The 25706-nt window shown below is 38.7% G+C and overlaps 1 protein-coding gene across 4 annotated transcripts in view; it reads right to left on the bottom strand.

Moving 5' to 3' along the window:
* The window catches only part of UCHL3 (ubiquitin C-terminal hydrolase L3), a 105191-nt gene that overhangs the window by 33907 nt on the left and 45578 nt on the right, over positions 1-25706 (bottom strand). The window contains exons 1-5 of one of the 4 annotated variants that reach the window (XM_082701243.1): positions 14845-15198; positions 14716-14727; positions 6074-6202; positions 2361-2517; positions 1927-2012 (exon numbers count right to left, since the gene is read on the bottom strand). In XM_082701243.1, the coding sequence (XP_082557369.1) occupies positions 1927-2012; positions 2361-2517; positions 6074-6202; positions 14716-14727; positions 14845-14886 (426 nt within the window). In that variant the 5' untranslated portion in view covers positions 14887-15198. Of the gene's footprint in view, positions 1-1926; positions 2013-2360; positions 2518-6073; positions 6203-14715; positions 14728-14844; positions 15200-25706 lie in introns of those variants that run through there. The other 3 variants (XM_082701242.1, XM_082701244.1, XM_082701245.1) reach the window with 3 other exon arrangements.

Genomic DNA, 25706 nt, shown 5'->3' with positions numbered 1-25706 from the left:
ACACCTAAAGCTTTGTTAAGAGATAACAAATTGGAAGAAAATTAGGAAGAGTTTAATATTAAAGAATGATTTCTGGGTAACCAAATGAATTCTCTACTTTCCAAAACACAAATCCCTGAAGACTTAGGAAAGAGACGATCTGATTACTTGTCATTTCCAGATGTGAAGTGGGAGTCATTTAAATTATTTGTTAGAACTGACGTCTTGGGCACTAGGGCGCCTGGGTGGCTCAGTGGGTTGAGCCTCTGCCTTTGGCTCAGGTCATGATCCTAGGGTCTTGGGATCGAGCCCCGAATCAGGTTCTCATTCTCAGTGGGGAGCCTGCTTCCACCTCTCTCTCTGCCTATCTCCCTGCCTACTTGTAATCTGTGTCAAATAAATAAATAAAATCTTTAAAAAAAAAGAAAAAGAACTGACACCTTAACACTTTATTCAACTGGGACTAGAATAAAGTAAGCATCTCACAGATAGAGACGGAAAAAGCTTATCTCATCTGTTTCTCCAGGTTACATGCTCCTCTGCAGCTCTGGCTATAGTTATGCTTAATCATGCAGCTTCAGTCAGCAGTTTCAAATGGGGAGCAAAAAGCATGCACTTATCAGAAACTAGAGATTTTAGCTTTCTGAACTTAAAAAAAAAAAAAAAAAAAGCCCTTACAATACCCACTATTAGCAAAGATGAAGAAAATAGGCAAAAGTAGTAAATTTGGGGTGAAATTACCTTTATGAATGGCAATTTGGCAGTAAGTGTCAAAGCCTTAAAAACATGCAAACTGTTGGATCCAGCAATTTCTGTTCTAGGAGTTGATTTACACGTAACTGTACATAAGTATATATAATTAAGGATATTTGCAAAGATTTCGCTACAATAATATACCTTGTAGTATTTTTTAAATGGTGAATAAAGAGGAAAAATATTAAATTTCCAACAATAATTTATTGGTTAAATAAAATACTGCTCAATGGAAAGCTATGCAGCCATTAAATGATGATGTCAAATATATACTTACTGGTATGTAATACGTTTGTGATAAGTTAAGTGAAAAAAGCAAGTTATAAAACAGTATTACAGTGTGATCAAATTTTTGTTTTAAAAAATTGTGTATATACATATATACTCCCTATAAAAAATATGACTAATGGTGGCTACCTGTCATTGGTGGGATTACTGGTGATTTTTATGTTGTTTATTGTACTTTTGTGGAAAATAAAGATATTTTATGAGATCTGTAGGTTTTTTTAAGAAAAAAATTAAGATAATTGAAGTATATAAAAATGCTAAAACAACATAATCAAATCAATGACTTTACTGGGCACAAACTCTGTTCAAGTCATTTTTCTAGCCAAATAATCTGTATACTACACTGCTTCTAATTTTAGAGAATTTACCATCTACATAATAGTGTTACTAAAAGGTAAAAGAACCTCAAAAGAAAAATAGATTTCAAAGCCAATAAAATTTAAATGCCACTCTAAAACAATTCTACGAAATTGTACAATTATTTAAAAGTAGATCATGGCTTGTGTCTTCACACATGCAAAAACATTAATAAGAGCATAAGAGAACCAAAGAGTGGTCTAGAATCTACCATTAAACTTTTGCTTTTTCCATTGGTCTTCAGCCTTGTTTCAGATTCCCAGTGAAAGACAAATAGAGTATTGGCAGGCATATATATATTATAGGGAATGGTAAGCAATAGCCAATCATAAAACATTTTCAAAATTTGTCATTAAACTTTTTTCTCTAATTCAGCTCTGGATGTAGAAAAGTGGCAATTTATCAATATTTATGGATATTTCAGGTAATGACACAACAAAAACCGTAAGTGCTCAAAACTATAGTTTTAAGACAAACCCCCCAAACAGAATCTACAATCCCACAAAACTTTGCCCATAACTGAGATTGAGACAGAAAGAAGGTACCGACGTCATAGTTCTCTAGATATCTGGCTCGTTCTTCAGGACTCATTGACACGGACTCCTCGAGGAATTTTTTCAAGGTTGATCCAGATTCTGAGAATTTTAAAAAAGATCAAATTGAGAAGGTTTGCTATCTCACTGATACATGAAAATACTAGAAGCATGTTAACTTTTTCAGGTAAAAACTTCTTCACTGGTAAATTGGGAATGTAAGAAAATTTGGATAAATGATAGGCTTTTGTTTGTTCATGGGTCATATAAAAGAATGGGAAAGATTAGTATTTCTTCTACACAATACTTCCCACTATAAAAGAAAGGAGAGAGGAAAAGGTTTCCTTTAATACTTGAAAAGAGAGAACTATAGCACCACCTACTGCTCAATAGGTTAACTTTTAACTTGGGTGGGGGTGAGGGGATAAACAGTAATATAAAATCATTTACCAAAGTGCATCTTGTCTTTATTGTTGGCAATAGCATGGATCAGTCCAATTGTTCCACAGGCATTGCTGATTGTTTGCTTCATGAAATATACTGATGATGTAACATCTTGTCCCTGAGATTTTATTTTTTCCTCCTCCTCTGTTCTGAATACTTCATACTATTAAAAAAAAGTCAATAGTCTAAATATGAAAATAATACATTAAAAAGAAATCGAACATAGGGGCTCCTGGGTGGCTCAGTTGGTTAAGCGGCTGCCTTTGGCTCAGGTCATGATCCCAGGGTCCTGGGATTGAGTCCCACATCAGGCTCCCTGCTCTGTGGAGAGCCTGCTTCTCCCTCTCCCTCTGCCTGCCATTCTGCCTACTTGTACTCTCTATCTCTCTGTCAAATAAATAAAATCTTAAAAAAAAAAAAAAAACAGAAATCAAACATAAAACGGGGGACACCTGGGTGGCTCAGTGGGTTAAGCTGCTGCCTTTGGCTCAGGTCATGACCTGGGATCGAGTCCCGCATCAGACTCTCTGCTCAGCAGGGAGCCTGCTTCCTCCTCTCTCTCTCTCTCTCTCTCTCTCTCTGTCTGCCTCTCTGCCTACTTGTGATCTCTCTCTGTAAAATAAATAATAAAATCTTAAAAAAAAAAACATAAAACTGGGACACTTCTAACTATTCATCAATAGGGGTTTGGTTAACATACTATGGCATATCTTAATGGAATACTATAAAGCACTTACAAAGAACAAAATAGATTTACATATTCCAACTCAGAAATTTGTCCATGATTATACAGTGGTTCTAGGTCAATATATATTAATATGATTCTCATTTATGTTTTTAAAATATCTACTTTATAGGGGCACCTGGGTGACTCAGTTGGTTAAGCCTCTGCCTCCTGATTTTGACTCCACTCATGGTCTAACGGTCCATGAGAGGGAGCCCAGCATCAGGCTCTGCACTAGGCAGAGCCTGGTTAGATTCTCTCTCTCTCTCTGCCCCTCCCCATCCACTCATGTGCATATGTGCATTCTCTCTCTCCGATAGATTACAAAAAAAAAAGGTTTAAGGTTTAAGGGGCGCCTGGGTAGCTCAGCCAATTAAGCACCTGCCTTGGGCTCAGGTCGTGATCTTGAGGTCCTGGGACAGAGCCCTGCATCAGACTCCCTGCTTACTGGGGAGTCTGTTTCTCTCTCCTTCTGCCGCTCCCCTCTGCTCATGCTCTCTTTCACTCTCTCTCTCTCTCTCCCTCTCACTCAAATAAATAATAAAAAGAAAAAAGAACACAGAAGCCTGATACACTTCATATTCCTCAAATATCCACTAGATATCTTTTGAGTGACTTTAATATATCACTTATGAATGGAATAAGAATATACCAAATTGTAAGAGAGATCCTGAAGTGGTAGATGCCATTATATTCTCCACTTCAGTATTTGAGAATTTGTGTTCTTTCTAGCAGTAGGCACAATGAGCTTTTCAGTACTGGTGATCTACTAAATGAAGAGTCCAATTGATAAGGACAACAGGCTTTTTTAAAAATACTAAAGACCCACTAAATGAAGGAGACCAATCCAGTTTATTCTTTAACTTTAAAAAGTGAATTAAAAATTTTTAAAAATAAGAAGAAACTTTAAAAGAAAGATAGATCATTAAACTCAATGTTTTGGGAAATTTCCAATTCAGATCATAAACTCACATTTGTATCACACCAACTAAGAAATCCTAAGCTTTAAGCAGCTGTTTTCTTTTCTTTTTATTGTTCCTTACAATTGGAGTAAGGGATAGCTATCCTGGGATAGCTATCTACTGGCTTATTTTAGTAATTAAAAAAAATTAATTAATTACAATAAAGCTGGACTAAGAGTAAACTTAAGCATCCTAATGCCTTCTCAAATTTCAGAATAATTACAGCCTTACCATTAAAACTAGTTTAGTCTAATAATGGATAATCAACAAGAAATTTCTAACTTTGAGTTCCTATATTATAAACAGCAAATATGAATAAACATCCCTTCCTTAATTAATTTGTTTTATAGAACCTTAAGTAGAAAAGAGAAGTATTTCAGTATTTTTAATTTATATTGAATTAAGGCTAATTAGTTTTGGCATAAAGAAAATTATCCAGGAATTTCTAGGACTGAACAAAGCCTAATTCTTACTGACTGTGAGACCTGGCTCCATTCATTCCTGAAAAATAAGATGACCTGAGCATGTATTTACCAAGTCATCAATACTTCACTTCTCCCACATCTTTCCATTTACTTCCTCATTTTTCACAACTACTGACTTCATCCTGTTGTTTCTAAATTTAAAATAAAAATCAGAAAAAATCAGAAGGATATGAACTCAAAAGCTGTTTTAAAATGAACTTAAGGGGCGCCTGGGTGGCTCAGTGGGTTAAGCCGCTGCCTTCGGCTCAGGTCATGATCTCGGGGTCCTGGGATCGAGTCCCGCATCGGGCTCTCTGCTCAGCAGGGAGCCTGCTTCCTCCTCTCTCTCTCTCTCTCTGCCTGCCTCTCTGCCTACTTGTGATCTGTCTGTCAAATAAATAAAAATAAAATAAAATAAAATAAAAATAAAAAATAAAAAATAAAAAATAAAATGAACTTAAAAGGGGCGCCTGGGTGGCGCAGTGGGTTAGGCCTCTGGCTTTGGCTCGGGTTGTGGTCTCAGGGTCCTGGAATTGAGCCCCGCATCAGGTTCTCTGCTCAGTAGGGAGCCTGCTTCCCCTTCTCTCTCTACCTGCCTCTCTGACTACTTGTGATCTCTTTCTCTCTGTCAGATAAATAAGTAAAATCTTTAAAAAAATAAAATAAAATAAAATGAACTTAAAATTTCTGCCTCCATAATGCATATATCTAGACATTTTAGAAGAAAGGCCTGAAGTATGGAGGTATGAAATTAAATACAGAACCCTAAGAAAAGCTAATTATAATCCCCAACACATCCTAAATCTGCCAATTAAGCTGTATTTAAACTTAATGATTTCCAAACATACTGAGTTTATTCTGAAAATAACATAACCCCTGTCATTAGTTATACCTACCTCCTTAAAGACTTCTTTTTTACATATATTGGAAACAATTACATATTTTATATACTGAAATTGTGAATATTCTTTATTCATGCCTTCTCTAAGACAGATTTAAGATTATTCCAGTACCTTACATTTCTAAAGTAGATACAACAAAATGTGATTAAAAGTGATATCAAAACATGCTGAGGCAAACTAATCATATTTTATAAGAGAAGAAAACCAGTCAAGTTAAAATCTAACTCAGAGTAATCTTTAAAAAAAAAAAAAAAAAAAGGGGGGTGCCTGGGTGGCTCAGTGGGTTAAAGCCTCTGCCTTCGGCTCGGGTCATGGTCCCAGGGTCCTGGGATCGAGCCCCACATCGGGCTCTCTGCTCCGTGGGGAGCCTGCTTCCTCCTCTCTCTCTCTCTGCCTGCCTCTCTGCCTACTTGTGATCTCTGTCAAATAAATAAAATCTTTAAAAAAAAAATTTTTTAAAAATCTAACTCAGCGCTTCATTGTCAATCTATAAATCAAAATCTAAATATCATCTCTTTAATAAAATTAGGCTTTTAAGATGTCTTTTAGATTTCCTTAATTTTATATAAGGGAGTCATCTGTTCTTAAAGAAGAGCATGTTTTTAATTCAACATCGAAAGAGAACATTACATTTACCAGCAACTTTATTATCTTAGTCAACAATTACCTTTTCTGTAATAGGGAAGAGAAGTAACACTGCACACACCGGTCTTGGTACCATGCTAAGGAGTTCAGGATCCATTCCATATACATCAACAAACTGCCAGTTAGGATGTAGACCTAATTGTTTGAGAAACTGGTAAAAGGTGAAAATAAACAAAAATTGTAGTGTTAACAGAGAAATAATGAACATGTATTACTGAGTATCTAATACATAAAAGAGAATGAAAGGTACGATTATTAATGATGTTTGGTAAGAATGAAGTAAAGCAGGTTTTCCATGAACAGGGTGGGAGGAAATAGCAATATATTTATACCAATTAAGAAAAATTAAAATTTTGGGGCGCCTGGGTGGCTCAGTGGGTTAAAGGCTCTGCCTTCAGCTCAGGTCGTGATCCCAGGGTCCTGGGATTGAGTCTCACATCAGGCGCTCTGCTCAACAGGGAGCCTGCCTCCTCCTCTCTCTCTCTGCCTGCCTCTCTGCCTACTTGTGATCTCTGTCAAATAAATAAATAAAAATCTTTTAAAAAAAGAGAGAGAAAGAAACATTGAAATTTTATAATATATTAAGCAAAATTCTTTTTTTCAAAATCTATTACTTTGGGATTGAACATAATAAACCAGGACTTCACCAAACACTACAAATTAGTTTGGTTGATATGTTAAACTCATTCCCAATATATGATTTTTAAGAAGGTGTATTTAAGTCCTAGCAAATAAAGAATTATATTAGATGATAAACACAGTTTATCCACTTACCAAAGATGATATTTGAGGTTTAAGACAGACATTTATCACAAATTATATCAATGAGCAAAAAGTACATAAAGCCAAAAAAGCCCAGTGATTATATGAACACCAGAAAATCCTTGATATAAGAAGTAAACTATGGGCTTCCTGACCCCTATTATTCAGTGAAACCTATTCAACTTCATTATCTCTCATACTTGGCAAAACAACTGTAACAAAAAATAAGTGATTTTTTAAACTCTTAAGATTTCATAGGAAAATAAAATGTCAGACTCTAATCTATTGCAGAGAGAAAAAATAATGAGAATGATGTCAATTTCACAGTGAAGTCTTAATAAGTATTTGTGTTGAATGAAGCTATTGATTTATAAAAGTAAACGATCACTGGGGCACCTGGGTGGCTCAATGGATTAAAGCCTCTGCCTTCGGCTCAGGTTATGATCCCAAGGTCCTGGGATTGAGCGCCCCGCATCAGGCTCCCTGCTCAGTGGGGAGCCTACTTACTCCTCTCTCTCTGCCTGCCTTTCTGCCTACTTGTGATCTCTGTCTGTCAAGTAAATAAGCAAAATCTTAAAAATAAATAAATAAATAAAAGTAAACCATTACAAAATAAGGTTTAGACGACAGAAAAAAAAGCAGACAGGAAAAAAAATCATTTAAAAATGCATCACAGGACACCTGGTGGCTCAGTTGTTTGACACTGACTCTTCATTTCAGCTCATGATCTCAAGGTTATGAGACTGAACCCCATTTTGGGCTCCCCGCTGGGCGTGGAGACTATTTAAGATTCTCCTTCTCTCTCTGCCCCTCCCCCTCTAAAAAAATGGGTCATTATATCTTACTTCAAGAATATAAATTAATGGGGTGCCTGAGTGGCTCAGTTCAGTTAAGCGTCCAATTCTTGATTTCAGCTCAGGTCATGATCTCAGCATTGTGAGATCAAGCCCCATGTTGGGCGTTGCACTGAGCATGGAGTCTGCTTAGGAGTCTCTCTCTCCCTTGCCCTCTGCCCCTTCCTCCCCTCTCTGAGCACTCTCTTTCTCTAATATATATATATATATATATATATATATATATACATATTTAAACAATGTTAGGTCAGTAGGTAACACATGTATATATATGTGTATATATATATATAAAACACATATTGTTAGGTCAATAGGTAACATATTGTCAATAAATTGACAATGTTAGGTCAAAACATATATATATAATATATGTGTGTGTATATATATAGATATATATACACACATACCTATTGACCTAACATTGTCTAAAATTTGAAAATAAGACAGTGCCTTGGGTACTTCTCCCTGAAGAATGATCGCATGTACCTGGACTATCAGCTGAGATCTTGCAAAACCAACAGAAACAATGCCATGTTACATAAACCGTGCCATTCGTCTCATACAGTCAGGTTCTATAAGAAAAGGCCTTCCTAATTAAATAGCTAGTCAGTCTCCTTCTCTGCCTGGTGAAGAAACTCTAATTAATGATAATATGGTTGGTCAAAAATAAGGTCCTAGATACATTTAATAAGAAATATATGGAATTTAAAAAACATCTCTTGGTGGAATGTGCTCAACACCTAATTAAGTTAATCAAGTCACATGCCCTCCAACAGTCTGGGGTCACAAAAATCAATGCACTCCTTTATATTATACCTATTCTTCATCTGATTCCCCTCACTCCAAACTAATTTTCTCTCCATTCTCTACTTTCTCTAAAATTCTTAGTTGATGCCCTTCTCAAAATTCAGTTTTATGTAGAAACCAAAAAGAATTAAAACTGACAAAGTCAAGGGAAGGAACGGTGTCTTATTCATTTTTTTAATCCCATCCCCTAGCACTGTGCCTGGCTAAACCAAAGACACTAAAGTTTTACTTGTTGAACTGAAGATTATATCTCTATTTTGACAGATAATCTTGCCATCTCTATGTCTATATATGTCCATTAAGCTCTGGACATGTATTTAAAATATGTTCATTTTTATTTGTGTCGTGTTAAATAGATGGAAAAAATATATTTGCCTAACCTAAAACCAGGCATTCATTTAATCAACTCAGAATAGTACCTGCCCAGTCTACAACCATACCATCCTGAACGCACCCCGATCTTGCCTGATCTCAGAAGCTAAGCAGCATCATGCCGGGTTAGTACTTGGTTGGGAGAATACTACCTGCCCAGGATTGAGACCTCTAAAAGGGAAAGTATCATGAACCCTGATGAGAGGATTTAAATTATTTAATTTTATATACCCCAAAAAGTCATGCTGTCATAAAATTATAAAACAAGATGGTACACATAACAGAGTAATTTCACATCTGTGCCACAAACAGCAAGTAAGACTTAAATATTTTAGTGACAGTGTGGACAAGACTGGCCAATTTCTGTGAAGTAGAAGCCTTTTTCTCAACTGGCTCCACAGCAACCAAAGTTGTTAAGTATGAAAAGTACCAAGATCTAGGGCAGCAACTCTAGTGAGATTGGTAAGTAACAAACTGAGGAATGAACGACTAAATTAACATATAAAGGGCTAAATTTTAACTGGAATCACACTTTTTAAAACTTTTTACTCATATTACTAATCAAATGAGATTGATACAAAAAAAATTCAGTCATTATCAAGAATATTAGTTGCACCCTCTGACCAGATTTCTGTAAGATTCACATAGGAAGTCACCATACAAATAAAAAGAACAAAGGCAGCTATTAATAGTAATTACCTCTGGGAAGTTGAGAAAGGGTGAGGAAGAAGGCTTTTAACTTTCACCTCTTACTTTTTTTCTTTAATCATGAAGCTGTCCTACATTGATTATTAAGACAAAAACAAAACCTACGTTTAAAATTACCCTGTGCAAATAGAGAAAGACTGAATGGAAATTCTCTAAAATATTGACTGCAGTTAGCTTGGGTGGTGTGAATTCAACTTTTATTTTCCAGTTTTTAAAAAATGTGTTATTTTCACAATAGGTATATATAGTTTGTAAGTTACAAAAAGCTATAGAACTGACACACATATGTATTTTAGTTAAATTTACAAAACTGGGAGAAAACTCAAAATAACAATCTTAAAACTACTCCAAAATAAATCTCTCCAGACTGCCCACAGAGTATTCTTTATATGCATTTGCAAAGCCATCTCTACACAATTAGAAGCATCCAGTTTGCATTGAGCAGGCTAAATGGTATTATAACCTCGAATACCATATTTTTGGCTTTTCTAAACATTGGATAATAAAATAACAAAATTCTGACTGATAAGCTCACTAAACTTTCAGAGTGCCATTAAAATTTTGGCCAGTCAAGAAAAATGAGAAGGGGTACTTTAGGGGCACCTGGCTGGCTCAGTCAGTTAAGTGTCTGCCTTCAGCTCAGGTCATGATCTCAGGATCCTGGGATGGAGCCCTGTGTCTGGCTCCCTGCTAACAGGGAGTCTGCTTGTCTCTCTCACTCTGTCCCTCCCCCTGCTCCTCGTGCATGCTCTCTCATGATCCTTAGGTCACTTATTTTTTTTATTCTATGGTCCAATGATAAGATTTTCCACCAAATAAATTTAAAATTATTTTTAAACATTTTTAAAAGTTATCATGTATCAGAAACCACACTATAAGCTTTAAGTACTTCACCATTATTGCAACAGGCAAGGTAGTAGCTTTTATTAAATCCTTTTCCCAGTTGAGAACATGGAGTCTGAGAGTTTACATGATTTTTTAAGCACATACTGCCAGAACCCACATGCAGAGCTCTGGATGCTCTCATCCTTATTTACTTTTCTAGCCTCGTTTTTTACTGTCTGAAGTCTCTTTTTTTGTATCTTGTTCTCTAACTTTAGCTACAAAGTCTACATTCTCAAAGGGTCTATAACCACCTCTACTCTCCAGGTTTTTGCACACAAGTTAGATTTCTCTACATGAAAAATTGTTACCTTCTTCCCCTAATTTATAGGGAATTCTTCCTCCTTTTAGGTGACAAATAACAAAAACTCTGATTTTACAAATTTAAGAAAATAGAAAAATAATATTCACTTTCCTTTTAAATCTGTTCTAAAGCCACTTTCTCCAGTCTTTAATGGCCTGCTCACGGCAACAACAGATTCTGCCTTATTACTAAATTGTTAGTGATTTAGGTTCTAACGGAAATTTTACTTATTTAGTATTTGCTTGACATTACTACTAATAAACATATATTAGAAATAATGGCTAGATGCAGAAATAGGAGAAATGAGTTAAATGAGAATAATTTTTTCTATCACTTAACTGATTTTATTCCAGGTAAGTCTTACCTGCAACATGACAAAATATCCTTAAAAGGGACTAACAGCATATTAATCAATAAGAAAAATCATTGCTTACCACATCTACAGAGACACATGGTTACTAGTTAGTATCTGACATTTAATAATGTTCTCTATATAGTAAATATGGATTGATCATTCTTCTACAAACTAGGTACCATTAAAACATAAAATAGTACTTGTTCAAATTAAGAGTACAATAATATGCAACTATCAAACTGTAACAAGTAAAAGGCCCAAGATTCCTTTAAGTTAGGGAAATAGGGAGTGTGGGGATAGATGCTATTGGGGTGTATCTATGGTTTAATTTATTAATTCTCCAAATTCTAAGTCAGTTATTAAATTTCTATTCCTTTTCTACCCTCAGTTTTGTCACTAATATATAGACAATAAAGAAAAAAACCACAAAAATTTGGTTAGAACTAATCACTTCTAGATATCTGGCCATTCTTCCCTAAAAGCATATTACTTCTTTAAAACAAATTGAACCATGTCAAAGCAAGCCAGAAATAGGAAAGAATCATACACTAAAATAACATCTTTTCCCTGTTTATGTCACCTCAGAATGGCCTCCTGTCACCATCCAACCTATTATGTTTCTCCTAATGGAGAAACAGTATCCTATTAATTTTTTTCATTGTACTTAAAACAATTGCTAATTGTTTGCTTACTTGTTTATTGTCTATCTTCACACTGAAATGAAAAACAGAAAACCATGAATATTTTAATCACCAGAATAACCAGCTTCCTCTTATAAAAGATATTATTTCTATTATATGAATATTATTATAAAAGGTATTATTATTTATAATATATTAGGTGAATAATATTAATTGAAAAAGTACATTTTGGTCTTGGGGGTTTTTTAGTGAATGCATTTTATGGTTTATTATGATTACCTAGGAAAAGTCCAATAGCGGCTGGATCGCATCACAGCTGAATAAATTTATATCTTATTAACAAATAACATTATAATCTAAAAAATAGTTTTGTTCATTAGTCTGTTCTATGGTTGGTTAATTACACTGATTGACTTTGGAATGATGAACTAGCTTTGCAATACCTGCATAAACTGCTTAGTCTTGAAATATTAACCTTTTCACACATTGCTACATTCTCTTTGCTAACATTTTGTTGAAGATTTTTAGATCCCATAAGGGATACTGGTCTGCAGTTACTCATATTATGGCTTATCCAGTAATGCTGGCCATTAAAATGAATTCCTAAGTGTCCCTCTTTCTTCTATGTTCATGTAGAATTGGTATTATTTCTTCCTTAAATAATCTTCTCAAGGGATGCAGAAAAGTCATCTGAGAAAATCGAACATGGATTCATGGTAATAACTCTCAGCAAACTAGGAAAAAAAGTAAATTTCTCTATCTGAGAAAAAGTATTTACTGAAACCCTACAATTAATATACCAAATGATTAAAAATCAAATGTTTTCCACCCAAGGTCTGGTACAAGACAAGCATGTCCTCTCTTTCCAGTCTAGTCAACTTTGTATTGAAGGTCCCAACCAGTGGAATAAGAAATATTAAAGTACACAGATTGAAAAAGAAGAAATATAAAGGTCTATTCCCAGACAATATGATGGTCTATATAGAATGCCCCAAAACATTCATAAAAAAGCCACCAGAATAAGTGAATTTAGCAAGGTAGTAGGATATAAGTCAACATACATAAATCAACCGCATCTCTATACATAACAATGGACAATTAGAAATTAAAAATTTTAAAACAGTATCATTTACAACAGTATTGAAAATCATTAATATTCAAGTATATATCTTATAAAATATATGTAAGACTTAAATGCTAAAACTATAAAACACTGTTGAATGAAATGAAAGACCCAAGTAAATGATGAGATATATATTATCTTGGGCTTCCTGACCCCTACTATACAGTGAAACCTATTCAACTTCATTATCTCTCATACTTGGCAAAACAACTGTAACAAAAGATTACTTTTACTTGGGTCTTATCCAAGTAAATGATGGATTACAAGACTCAATATTTTTAGGATGTTAATTTTCCCCAAATTAAATCTATATACTTAGACACACATTCACCATCAAAATCACAATTTTTTTGTAGAACTTGACAAGATGATTCTAAAACTTATATGCTAAGGCAAAGGAACTAAAATAACCAAAAATAATTTCAAAATGAACAAAGTAGGAGGATACTCGCTATTTGAGTTCAAGATTTACTACAAAACTATAGTAATCAAAACAGTGTGGTATTGAGAAAAGAACAGACACACAGATAAATGGAAAAGAACAGAGTCTACATGTATGGTAAATTAATTTTCACAACAGGTGTAAATATCATTTTGGATTAAGTCTGAAAAAAAATACCTCCTTCCTCTGGCTCTAAATCAGAAGTTGCAAATACTGATTTTTTTTCAGGCCCCCAATTTTTTTTCTCTTTTTACAAAAGGGTCAAAATGTTTCAAGGAAAAAATGAAAAGCAAATTTCAAAGGTGGAAAACTAAAAAAAATGTACATGATAATGGGCAGGGAATGCCACCTAAAGAGTAATATAAACGATATATGCTGGTTTTCAGTTTTGTATGTTTCTAGGTTACTAAAGAGACAAGAGTTTGGAGTCATTCCGAAAGCATAAAATAAACTGCATAAGATGAAGGATTTGGTCTCAACATTAAGATAAAGCATTTCTATCTACTTTTGGTATATAAGAAATTTTTGAAAGGTTTCTACAAGGTTTGAAAACCAAAAATCAATTAAGTACATGATGAATCATTATTCTTTGGTGATGAAAAGGAAGATCATGTTGGGGGGTGGGGGAGTATATCATATAATAAAGTAAGAGGGCAGTAAAAAGCCAATGAGCTGTTGAGAATGAAAAACAGGTTAAGACAAAATACACCTGAGCAAATCAAAAGTTTATATACCGGGTATCACTTATTGTTCTTTTAAGGAGCGGCTGGGAGATGTTCCCTTTTCCCTTCCCAAACCTGAACCTTCCATACCCTCTAGAGGACTGTTGAAGGGCTGGCAGGTGGGCAAAGAATGGCGTGGGTTTCTATTAGTGCGCTTTCTGTGGTATCAAAGCAAAACTGAACTCCAGTTTTAAGAGACTGGAAGAGAAAGGGGGCGTGGCGGGGAAGAGAAGGGACTTGATGGAGCAAGAGAAGATGATTGGAAGATGATTTCATAGTGCAGGCGGTGGATGAAATTACAAGGACTGGGTGGGCGAGTTTACAAAGCTTGGAGTCAGGTAGTGTAGACAAATTAGTCACCCAGAAGGTCCAAGGGTTGGGAAATGATGGAATCGGCACGAGTAAAACGAAGAGGGAGGAGGTATGGGAATCCAGGGTCAACACGCCACAAGCCTCAGACCCGGAGACCCCAGGAAACGCGATGACTGGGCAATGGGACCAGAGGAGGGGATGAGACAGCGGGGAGCATCTCCAGGAGCCAGGTGGGAGGCTCACGCCGCAGAGGGGGCACACTCGTCAGAAGCAGAGCAAGAGGGGCCCTCACGGAATCTAATTCCAGATTCCTAGTGAGCGCCGAGATGCAGGCGGGCAGGGAGGGCTCCGGGGTCGCGAGCGGCAGACACCTCACTCACCTGGTTGGTGACCTGAAAACGAAACAGAGAACACAATTTATAGAAACAAACTGCTCCCGACTAGCCGCGGCGGCCCGCTTCCCTCGACCCCTGCCCGCGGCCGCAGGCCCAGATCCGAGCCGCGCTCACCTCGGGATTGGCCTCCAGCGGCAGCCAGCGCTGACCCTCCATCGCCGCTGCGCCCGGCCCCTCTCCAGGTCTGACAGCCGCCGCCGTCGCAGCCGCCGCCGCTTCCGCCCCCGCGCTTCTTGACCTGGGACGTCTAACCCTCCGCCCCCACCCCGGGAGGGGGGCTGAAGAACGAAGTGGAGCTTGATAACACTCTAGCCCCTTTCTTGCTCTCTGCAGAGCCACACTCAAGTCTTACAAATTAAGATACAATCGGAGAGGAGAAGAGAAGCCAACTCCCCACTGCCCAAGGAAAAAGGACCTGAATCCACAGCCAGCTCCCCTCTCACTTGGACTGTTCCTATCCAAGGCAGGCGCTCGCGCGCTACGCATGCGCCATGCAAGGACCGGGGACCGCATGTTCGCCCGCGCCCTCCCATTCCTGCAGCTTCATCTGGAGGCGCTGGGGGGCGCCCGAGAGGCGAGACGGGACTGCCACCCACACATCAAGACCCCTGACGGCCAGGATGCCCAGGAGTCCTGTCCCAAAAGCTCTTTTGTCACAGTGCAGTTGATATATTGGCCTTTTCTAATGTTGTAGAATGGGCAGGGGTAAGGGACGGAGGGTGTGGGGGGAGGGACTGTGCCCTCTGAATACCTATTCAGTTACGTCTGGAAAAAAAAAAAAAAAATGCCAAGCATCAGTTAAGAATCAGACTGCATTCACCATAGGGTAGAAGAGGTGGACAGAAGAATGAAAAATCACAGTGAAGTATGATACATATGTGATAGTGGTAGCGTGAGGCATAGAACTGCAGAGATGTGCAGCTAGATGGGGGAGAGTATGTCCAGAGGCTTCCAGCAGAAGGTAAACAGATGGAGTGAACTTTTTAAAAAGATTTTATTTATTTACTTGACAGAGATCACAAGTAGGCAGCGAGGAAGGCGGGGGGGGGGAGGGGGCACCGAGCAGAGAGCCGAGTGCGGGGGGGGGGGGGGGGGCGGTGCTTGGATCCCAGGACCCTGAGATCGTGACCTGAGCCGAAGGCAGAGGCTTAAACCTACTGAGCCACCCAGGAGCTCCTGGAGTGAACTCTTGGGCACCTGAGTGGCTCGGTAGGTTAAAGCCTCTGCCTTTGGCTCAGGTCATGATCCCAGGGTCCTGGAATCGAGCCCCGCATCTGGCTCTCTGCTCCATGGGGAGCCTACTTCCTCTTCTCTCTCTGCCTGCCTCTCTGCCTACTTGTGATCTCTATCTGTCAAATAAATAAATAAAAATATTAAAAAAAAAAAAAAAGACATAGTGAACTCTTAAGACTTTAGCCAAGCAGAGAGGAGGATGCTCTGAAGAAGGGAAAGTATGCACTGTGGCTGTAGACCCAGAAAGACTGAAGGGCTGAGGTTAGAGGTGATGCTGGAGAGGTAAGAAGGGACAAGCCCATCCGGACATCTGGGCTTCATTCTGAAAACAGCAAGGAACCATGGAAGGATTTTACACAGGATTTTCATCTCTCTCCTCCACCAATCTGTAAATTCCATGAGGCCTGCAGGAGTGTCTTTTTAAATTCTTCACATTGTTTCCCTAAAGCCTCACCCAGTGTCTGATACATAGTAGATGCTCAATAAATACTTGAGGAACGAATAGAATCATCAGATATGCTGAAATATAATTTGTCAATAATGTAGGATATGTGTAAGAGTGAAATGTTGAGAGAATTAAGGCAATAACCATGGAGACGGAGAGGTAGGCACAGATTAAAGAGAAACTGCTTTAAGGAGGCATCCCTTTGATGAGCAGGAATTGTCAATGGTAACCATAGATTTGATCTGGGGTCCAGTGCATACTGCTACTCTGCACCCAATAGAGGGCATTCCAGGAGAGGAGAATTTAGATGTGAGAAAAAGAGGGACCCCTAGGTGGCTCAGTCAGTTAAGTGACTGTGGCTCAGTCAGTTAAGTGACTGCCTTTGGCTCAGGTCATGATTCTAGGTCCTAGAATTGAGTCCAGTGTCAGGCTCCTCGCTCATTGGGGAGCCTGTTTCTCCCTGCCTTTTCTACTTGCTCTCCCTGCCTGCTTGGGTTCTCTCTCTTTCTCTGACAAATAAATAAATAAAATTTCAAAAAAAAAAGTGGGAAAAAGGTAATTTTATTATACTGAGTTTGTCTTTCTTGAGGAATGTCCAGCTCTCCCATCCATGACCTTCTGGCCACTGTTTTTTGACCTCCAAGGAATTTTCAATCTTTTGACTCCTTTCTCTCCTTATCTATCTGATAGATTGCTGTTATACCTACCCATAAGTGACTTGGTAAATCTGAAATGTCCAGCTAATGATAAGCAGTCATTGTTGCATAATACTGAGTTGTATGGCCAGGCTTTCAGCAGTGTGCTAGGGGCTGCTTTTCAAATGACAGACTATCAGAGAATGGCCTTGCTCCAGAACCTTGAGGCTCTGCACTGTGATTCTCTTGTTAGGATTAACCTAAGACTCCACATAGCATCCTTACTGACCGTGGGCCGCTCTAGTATCATCAGATCTGCTGAGACATAGGGCCAAACTGCAAGCAGCTTGCATTTCAGCATAGACTTTCTACTTTCTACTATCTTGCTCAGGGACCCACTCAAACTGGCAGCCATCCATGTTGCCCAATAAATGTGTTGCAGCTATATTTTCAAGTGTGGCATATGCTGCTCTCAGAAAGCCAGAGAGGCTCAAGTCCTCTGCCTCTTCCCTATTAATAGGAATTGCAAGATGAGGTAAATTATTCCTCACCTTAGAGAGGCTGTCCCAGTATGCCCCCAGACTCATAAATACTCATACAAATATTATGTAGTAGGCCCCTAATCTTTGTAAGGTTTAACTTCCACACTCTGGCATGAATATACCCATCATCCTATTGAAGGCAGCACTTTTCAAACTTGAATGTGCATACAAACATCTGGGGAATCTGAAATGCAGATTTTGATTCAGTAAGTCTGAGGTGGAACTCCTGGATTCTGCATTATTGGCCCCAACTTTTTTAACCCTCCTTTTCACCTACGTCTTTTGTTATAGAACTTTGAACTTTTTCCCCAGTAAGGGGCAAAGCAGTGTTGATCCTTGTTTTTCATGGTTTCTGCATTTTGAATTTGCCTACTTGCTAACATTATTTGTAACCCCCAAATTCATACTCACGTCACGTCCACCGTCATTTGCAGACATGCACAGTGGCAAAAAAAAAAAAAAAAAAAAAACTTGAGTTCCCAGCTGAGGTTGAGCAGGCAATATTCTTCCTTCTTGTTTCAGGTCTCATACTAGAAACAAATGTCCTTTTTGCAATTTTTTAATGCCACATTTTGTTTTTGCATTTTTGATTGTTGATGATTCCAGAGTATATATGGCCCCAAGCATTGTGCAAATGTTCTGTCCGGTGTTCCAAACACAAGAATACTGTGACGTGCCTTACACAGAAAATGCATGTGTTAGGTAAGTTCCTTCAAGCATGAGTTATGGTATTGTTGGTCAGAAGTTTAATGTTAATGAGTCAACAATATATATTAAGTGAGGTGTCTCTAAACAGAAACACATTAAACAAGGTTATGTATTGGTCTACTGAAAATGTGATCAGAGGCTCACAGGAACGGAACCTCTATTTCTCCTGGGAGCAGTGGTTCTGTATTTAGTAATGTAGTATTCATGGTGACTTTATAGAGAATAACTATCACAAATAATGAGAATCAACTGTGTATTTCCCCACTCCTTGACACTGAGTTCAGCCATGTAACTTGTTCTGGTCAATAAAGTAGAGCAGAAATAATGGTGTGCCTGTTCCAAGTCTAGGCCTTAACAAGCTTGTGTTTCTGCTTGCTGTCTTGCACTTCTACTGTTGCCTTGAGAAGAATGTGCTTGGGCTAGCCTGTTGGTCCTAGACACACAGTAAAAGATACCAAGAGCACACCTTGGTAGCTCTTGGTAGCTCACCTAGGTGAGCACCACCTCACCTAGGCTCAGGCTAGACTAGCCAACACATTGCTAACCCTTGAGAATTGTAAGCTAGATTAATGTTTGCTTATAGCAGGACATTGAGAATTTGTGTGTGTTGGGGAAGAGGCATTAGTTTGTTTTTACATAGCATCAGCTAATTGCTATGCCTGCCAAAACTTCAAATAATCAAGTTAAAAGGAATGGCCAGGTAACTGATACACTTGCCCCAATTCTAAGAGCCAAGTAAAATTGTGAAGTTTTACCTCCAGAAATTTAAAAAAATGTATATGGTAATGCAACTTTAATTTATTAATGAACTATTGAACTATGTTAACTAAGTGAGATGTTATGTTAGCAATGAAGCAGTAATATGTATTCAGACTTGATTCAGGCTTTACTTTTTTTTTTTTTTAAGATTTTATTTATTTATTTGTGAGAGAGACACAGCAAGAAAGGGAGTACAAGCAGGGGGAGTGGGAGAGAGAGAAGCAGGCTCCTTGCCGAGCAGGGAACCCCATGCGGGGCTCAATCCCAGGACCCCAGGACCATGACCCAAGCCAAAGGCAGACAACCAAGAACTGAGCCACCCAGCCTTTACTCTTAATAGAAATTTTGACATCTCTCATATGTTCGTTGAATCCTCACCACAGTCTGTCAAGTAGGCAGGTGAGATAAGGTTGTCACCATATTACAAACACAGTAACTATGGCTTGGAGAGTGTAAGTTGTTTCCCATGGTTGCACAAGTGGCAGAATGAGACTTCAACCTAGATTTCCTGCAGCAGATTTAGAATTCTTTTCAAAGCAGGAAGGAGGCAGGAGCAGTGAAGATGTTGACAAGCCAGGGAAAGGTACTCAGAAGATAAGCTGGGGATTGGAGGAAGATAAAAAGTATTGTTGCAACAGCAGGTGCCAGAATTCCTCTGCACTGTCTCTTCAGAAAAATTTCACACCATTGATGAACCACTTGGTTTGGAGACTGAGCCCCAAGGACATCCAATTCAGCAGGAGTACAATCAACAGAAAGTCATTATTACATCTCTCTTCGTGAGAGGAGGGTCTGAGGAGGGTTAGAGAAGGTGGGGAAGGAAGAAGGAGAGAGAGAGAGAATGAAAAGGAGGAGATAAAAAAAGGAGGTAAGTGAGGAGCTTGAGGAGCCTTATAAGGGAGAAAAATCCTAGAACTTAGTGGATGTCAGGGTATTTGATATTATTTTCACTGCTGATGAATGAGTTTGGACATTTTTCAAATTCTTATGTGTTATAACTTCACATCTTTTCATCTTGGATCCATCCTAAAGTTCTTTCTTAAAGCTCCTGTAGCATTTATTATCTATTCCAGTGCTTCCCAATCTTTCTCCCATGTGATACACACAGATAAACAATATATTTCATGTTCTTTTATTGACTTTAACACCAACCGATTGATTTTGGGGGTTGTCAAAGAATATCAAGGTTTGTCACCATTTCCTACTTGACTAAACTCATGGTATCATTTTCTCACCCACTAATGAAAATTCAACAGCTTTTATTCAAAAACAGCAGTATGTTTCTAACAAAGTGGTGTTTGATGTCTTAATAAAAGTAGTTTCTTCTCAAAACTGTGCTCTCTCGTCCTCATAAATTTCTTTCTCATACTCTGAGGGATTTGGTAATTTATCCATCCTTGAACTGGAATAAGCTACCTTTTTGTTTTATCTACTCAAGACTATCTACTTTTTAAGAGCAATAAATTATTTGGCTGTTTTGTGAGAAAACATGGATTTTTGGTCATTAATAAGCCATATTTGCTCTACCGATACAAGTTTACACCCATTGTTCTACGTCCATATCTGGTAATTTTTTGCCAAGTAGTTGTTCTATTTCCATACCTAGTAACTTTATGCTAAATAAAGCATAATCTTTTTAAAGACAACTGAAGTGGCAGTTAAAAATAGTAAGTATATAGTCAACAATACCCATAACTCAACAGAAGTGTTGATCGGCTATGACCAAGTTCATGCATGCACTTGAAAAAACAACTGAGTCACAACTACTGTCTGGCTACCTGTCCCTGTAAGAAGCAGGGCAATTGCTGAGATGTTAGATGTGAAAAGAAATAAGAATCTAACAATGGTTGTTATTGTTATGCAGTGTTTGTATAACACCTGACAACCCAATAAGGTTGTCGTCACAGTGTCAACCAGCTCAGGGAATCTTCCAGGTTCAGGCCCACCCAGTTTTCCCTGGAGCTATGGGGATCAATTTCTCTATACACCTGTAACTCATTCGTGGTGCACCACCATAACTACTCACTGTCTTATACCATTTATCTTTATAGAAGTATGTCTAGCTGTCTTCCTACTGTATGTGTCTGTATTCTGTTGAGCCTGCATTGCATTGCCAAACCATCATCGTAAAGCACAGTTTCTTTGCAATGCTTAAGAACATTTCCAAAGTGCCTGGGTGGCTCAGTCCCTTCGGCAGCTGCCTTCAACTCAGATCATGATCCCAGGGTCTTGGGATGAAGCGCTGTATCATTGGCTCCCTGCTCAGTGGGGAGTCTGCTTCTCCCTCTCCTGTTGCTTCCCTCCCTATGCGCACACACTCTCTCTCTCTCAAATAAATAAATATTTTTTTAAATGAAAAGAGCATATCCAAACCTTGCATAATTTGACCTCATCTGCCTGTGTGATGGTTTAACTTGATCAGAAGTCATGATTACCATAATCCAGCCGTGTTTCTGTAAGCCAGGCACTTAACCGACTTAGGTCTCCTTTTATTTTTTTTTATTTTTTTTTTTTATTTTTTTTTTTTTATTAGGTCTCCTTTTAAATAAGAGACTCTACAAGGTCCCTTTAAGCCAAAGTTGAAACCTGAATCCTGCAGGTTTCAGATAAACATGCGAATTGGCCAGGTGAATTGAAAAGTAGAATGCGGGATAGTGACAAACTGGAAAACGTAAAACCTGTCTAAATGCATTCTGCCTCAGTTTTTGATGTAGCTCCTCTTATTTTCTTTGTTTGGTTTTAAATATGTGGGTAGGCCAGGTTTGGCCCAAAGGCTAAGAATTTGTATAATCCGCTATAAGCTCTAAAACCTACTATGAGTCTAGGATCAGTGGTCATGGCTTATTCCCCTTCCTGCCTCTTTGCTCATGTTCCCCATCTAGTACTACTGCTATCTCCCACAGCCCCCACCCCTGCACCAAAAAAAAAAAAAAAAAAAAAAAAAAACCCAGACACACACACAATCATATTCTTGAACAGCCTGGAGTACAAATCGAACATTCCGTTAGCACAAGACAGCTGAGAAAGATTTCAGTACGTACTCTGGGAGTTCTGAATCCCTCTGGAGTTCTCGGAGATTAGACTGCAGACTGTAAGTTAATACCAGAGTTTGAAGTTTTCCCTAATAGCTAGGTGATGTTGCAGAACATTCTAAAGCTTTAGTTCTCTTCTTTTTAAGTGTTATTTATTCATTTGAGCGGGAGAGAGAGTGGGAGGCTGGGGAAAAGGAGCAGGAAGAGAAGAAGAGAGAGAATCCCTAGCAGGTTCCCCACCGAATGCAGAGCCCAACGTGGGGCTCTGTCTCATGACCTCGAGGTCATGATCCGAGCGGAAATCAGGAGTCAGATGGTCAATGCACTGAACCACTTAGGTGCCCTGTGAACTTTAGTTTTCTCATCTTTAAAATGGAAACAATGTATGCTAAAGATCACTTACCGTCTTTTTTTGAGGATTGAATATCATGATGGTTATAATAGGAACTAGTATTTATTAAGTATTTAACCATGTTTCAGGGACTTCACTATGTTGTGATCTCATTTAACAGTTAGTAAAAACCGTCTAAGTCAAATATGAATAGCCTCATTTTTATGGATTGGAAAGCTGTTGTTCAGGAAGGCCGCCTTTACTGAAGGCACACAGCTGAGTGGTGGAAGACAGATTTAGATTCAGACCTATGTAACTCTAAAGCCTCCGGTGCTGTCCTAGTTTCCCACTGCTGCTGGAACAAACCACCACAAACTTTGTGGCTTAAAACAATGTAAACTTGTTATCTTACAGTCTGAAGGTCAGAAATCCGAAATGGGTTGTACTGGGCTAAAATCAAGGTGGCAGCGGGGCTGTGCTCTTGTGTAAGAGAATCCGTGTCCGTTCCTTTTCCAGGTTCTAGAAGCTGCCTGCTTTTCTTAGCTCTTGTCCTCCACCACTGACATTTTCTCTGTGACTCTAACTCCTTTGTCACCATCTTCCACATAGTAGGACCCTTGTGATGACATGGGGCCCATCTCAGCAAACCAAGAACACCTTCTGACTTTAAGATTCAGGGATTAGCAAACTTAATTCCAACTGTAAATTTAATCCTTCCTTGCTATGTGACATACTATATTCATAAATTCTGGGGTTTGGGAAGTGACTATTTGTTAATTAAACAAATTAACCCATTTGCCTGGGATGGCTCTAATGTTGTGGTGGCCTCTGTGAAGCAAACCAAAATCCACACCTCTAAATGCCTCAAGTTTACAAGGTCAAAATGCTAAGGACAATCAAATCTCGCACAGCCAACTAGGCTTTAAGCCATTGCCAATCAATACCTTCCTTACTTTGCTTCCCCCATTTCTCTATGAAATCTCTTCTTGAGTTCCTGTGAGTGGAGCCTTCCTAACCATTTCTGGCTTGGCACTGCCTGATTAGGAATCGATTTCTTTGTTCAAATAAACTCTAAAAATTTTTAACAGGCCTTACTTGGTTTATCTTTTAACACATCTTTAGGAGGCCATTATTTTTGCCTATTATATCTACCAATTGTATAGTATAGCATTAGTAAATGTATTTAGTGGACATTTATTGTTTTTGTTCCTTCAGTACCTTTTCATCTAAGTTTTGTTGCATCATCCTCACCTCTGTCTCCTGAAGGGTATGTGTTCTTATCCCTTTTGTTGCTACTGACTGCCAGTTACACAATTCTACCTCTCATGGCCACAATAGGGGGCAGAGGGAAAAAATAGTAATGCATCGCCCTAGACACAGTATTGGTCCAAGGGGTGGGCATATGACCCAAATAGGCAAATCAAAGTCTCCCTTTAAGAATTGAGATGGACTCTCTGATATGAGGAACTTGAGAAGCAGTGTGGAAGGTCATGGGGGTTAGGGAGGGAAAAAAATGAAACAAGATGGGATTGGGAGGGAGACAAACTATAAGAGACTCTTAATCTCATGAAACAAACTGAGGGTTGCTGGGTCGTGGGAAGGTAGGGTTAGGGTGGCTGGGTTATGGTGGCTGGGCATGTGCTATGGTGAGTGCTGTGAAATGTGTAAGCCTGATGAGTCACAGACCTGTACTCCTGGGGTAAATAATACATTATATTGGAAAAAAAAAGAAAAGAAAAGAAAAAAAGAATTGAGATGAAAGGGGGTGTCCAGGTGGCTCTGTCAGTTAAGTTTCTGACTCTTGGTTTTGGCTCGGGTCGTGATCCAGGGTTGTGAGAGTGAGCCCAGTGTGGGGGTCTGTGTGCTGGAGATTCTTCCCCCACTGCTTTTCCCTCCTCCTCGGTGTGCCTTGCACCCCCTCCCTTTCACATGTGTGCATGTGTGCTCTCACTCTAAAATAAAATAAAATCTTAAAAAAAAAATTGAGATAGAAGAGCAGCTTCCTCTTTCCCTTTGGATCATGAGCCACAGGCTATGACCTCAGCGGTGCTAGCAGTCATACATCTATGGGCAGAGACTCTCTCCTACAGCATATGGAGAAACCCAAGAGAATAAGCCAACAGACAGACAAACTGAATCAGACCACAGCTGAGAAACAGAGATTTTAATTTTGCTATTAAAATCTCACACTTCTGTGAGATTCCTGCACTTGGCTCCACCCCTGCATTTCAGAGATCACCCCGTGACAGGATGATTTTGCTATTTTGCTCAGGCTACTTTGAGCTGGGTTAATGTCGCTTGGCACGGAAAAGCCCTAAAATAAAAGCTTCGATTGAAGTACTTCTTGCTTCATGTGTATCAGTTTTGTTTTCTCCATTACACCTACAGAGGTCAGAGTTCATGCCATAGTTCTGGGGACATCCTCCTACACATCTGTCAGTGTTGGTTTTGTTTGTTTGGCTAGGAGCTCCAAAACACGTTTTCTTACTTATAGGTCCTACTTAACATGTAATCACAAAAAATAAATATAAATAAAACAAAAGCTATGGCTGTACATCTTGAATTTTAGCATTTTTGACTCTATTCATAAAATCTGTGTTTTCCAAGTCTGAAACTTGCGTAAGTTCTGATCTTGAATAAGATGGAGGTCTTAAAAGTAAACAGTTGAGGGGCCCCTGGGTGGCTCAGTGGGTTCAAGCCTCTGCCTTCAGCTCAGGTCATGATCCTGGGGTCCTGGGATCGAGCCCCACATCGGGTTCTCTGCTCAGCGGGGAGCCTGCTTCCTCGACTCTCTGCCTGCCTCTCTGCCTACTTGTGATCTCTGTCTGTCAAATACATAAATAAAATCTTGAAAAAAAAAAAAGTAAACTGTTGGTCAAACGTGCTGAAGTGTCAGGAGCACAGAACAAGATTAACAACTGGCAGACATTGGCCTAAACACAATAGACATTTTACTCTCCCCAAATTTTTCAATTTTTGAAAAGGGGCACTAATGTCTAAAGAAAAAAAAAACAAAAACAGTTCTAAAAGAAATTCATGAAAGGGGAGCCTGGGTGGCTCACTCCATTAAGCAGGGGCCTTCAGCTCAGGTCATGATCCCAGGGTCCTGGGATCAAGCTGCACATTGGGCTCCCTGCTCAGTGGGGAGCTTGCCTCTTACTCTCCCACTCCCCCCATCTTGTGCATGCTCTCTCTCTGTCAAATTAATAAATTTTAAAAACCTTTAAAAAAAATAAAAGGAATGCAGGAAATATACAGAAAAACAAAATTAACTTTTTAATATATGTTATC

The sequence above is a fragment of the Mustela nivalis genome (genome assembly GCF_964662115.1).
Source record: "Mustela nivalis genome assembly, chromosome: 15".
Lineage (NCBI taxonomy): Eukaryota > Metazoa > Chordata > Mammalia > Carnivora > Mustelidae > Mustela > Mustela nivalis.
The sequence above is the reverse complement of the archived record's forward strand: the minus strand, read 5'-3'. Positions and strand labels throughout refer to the sequence as shown.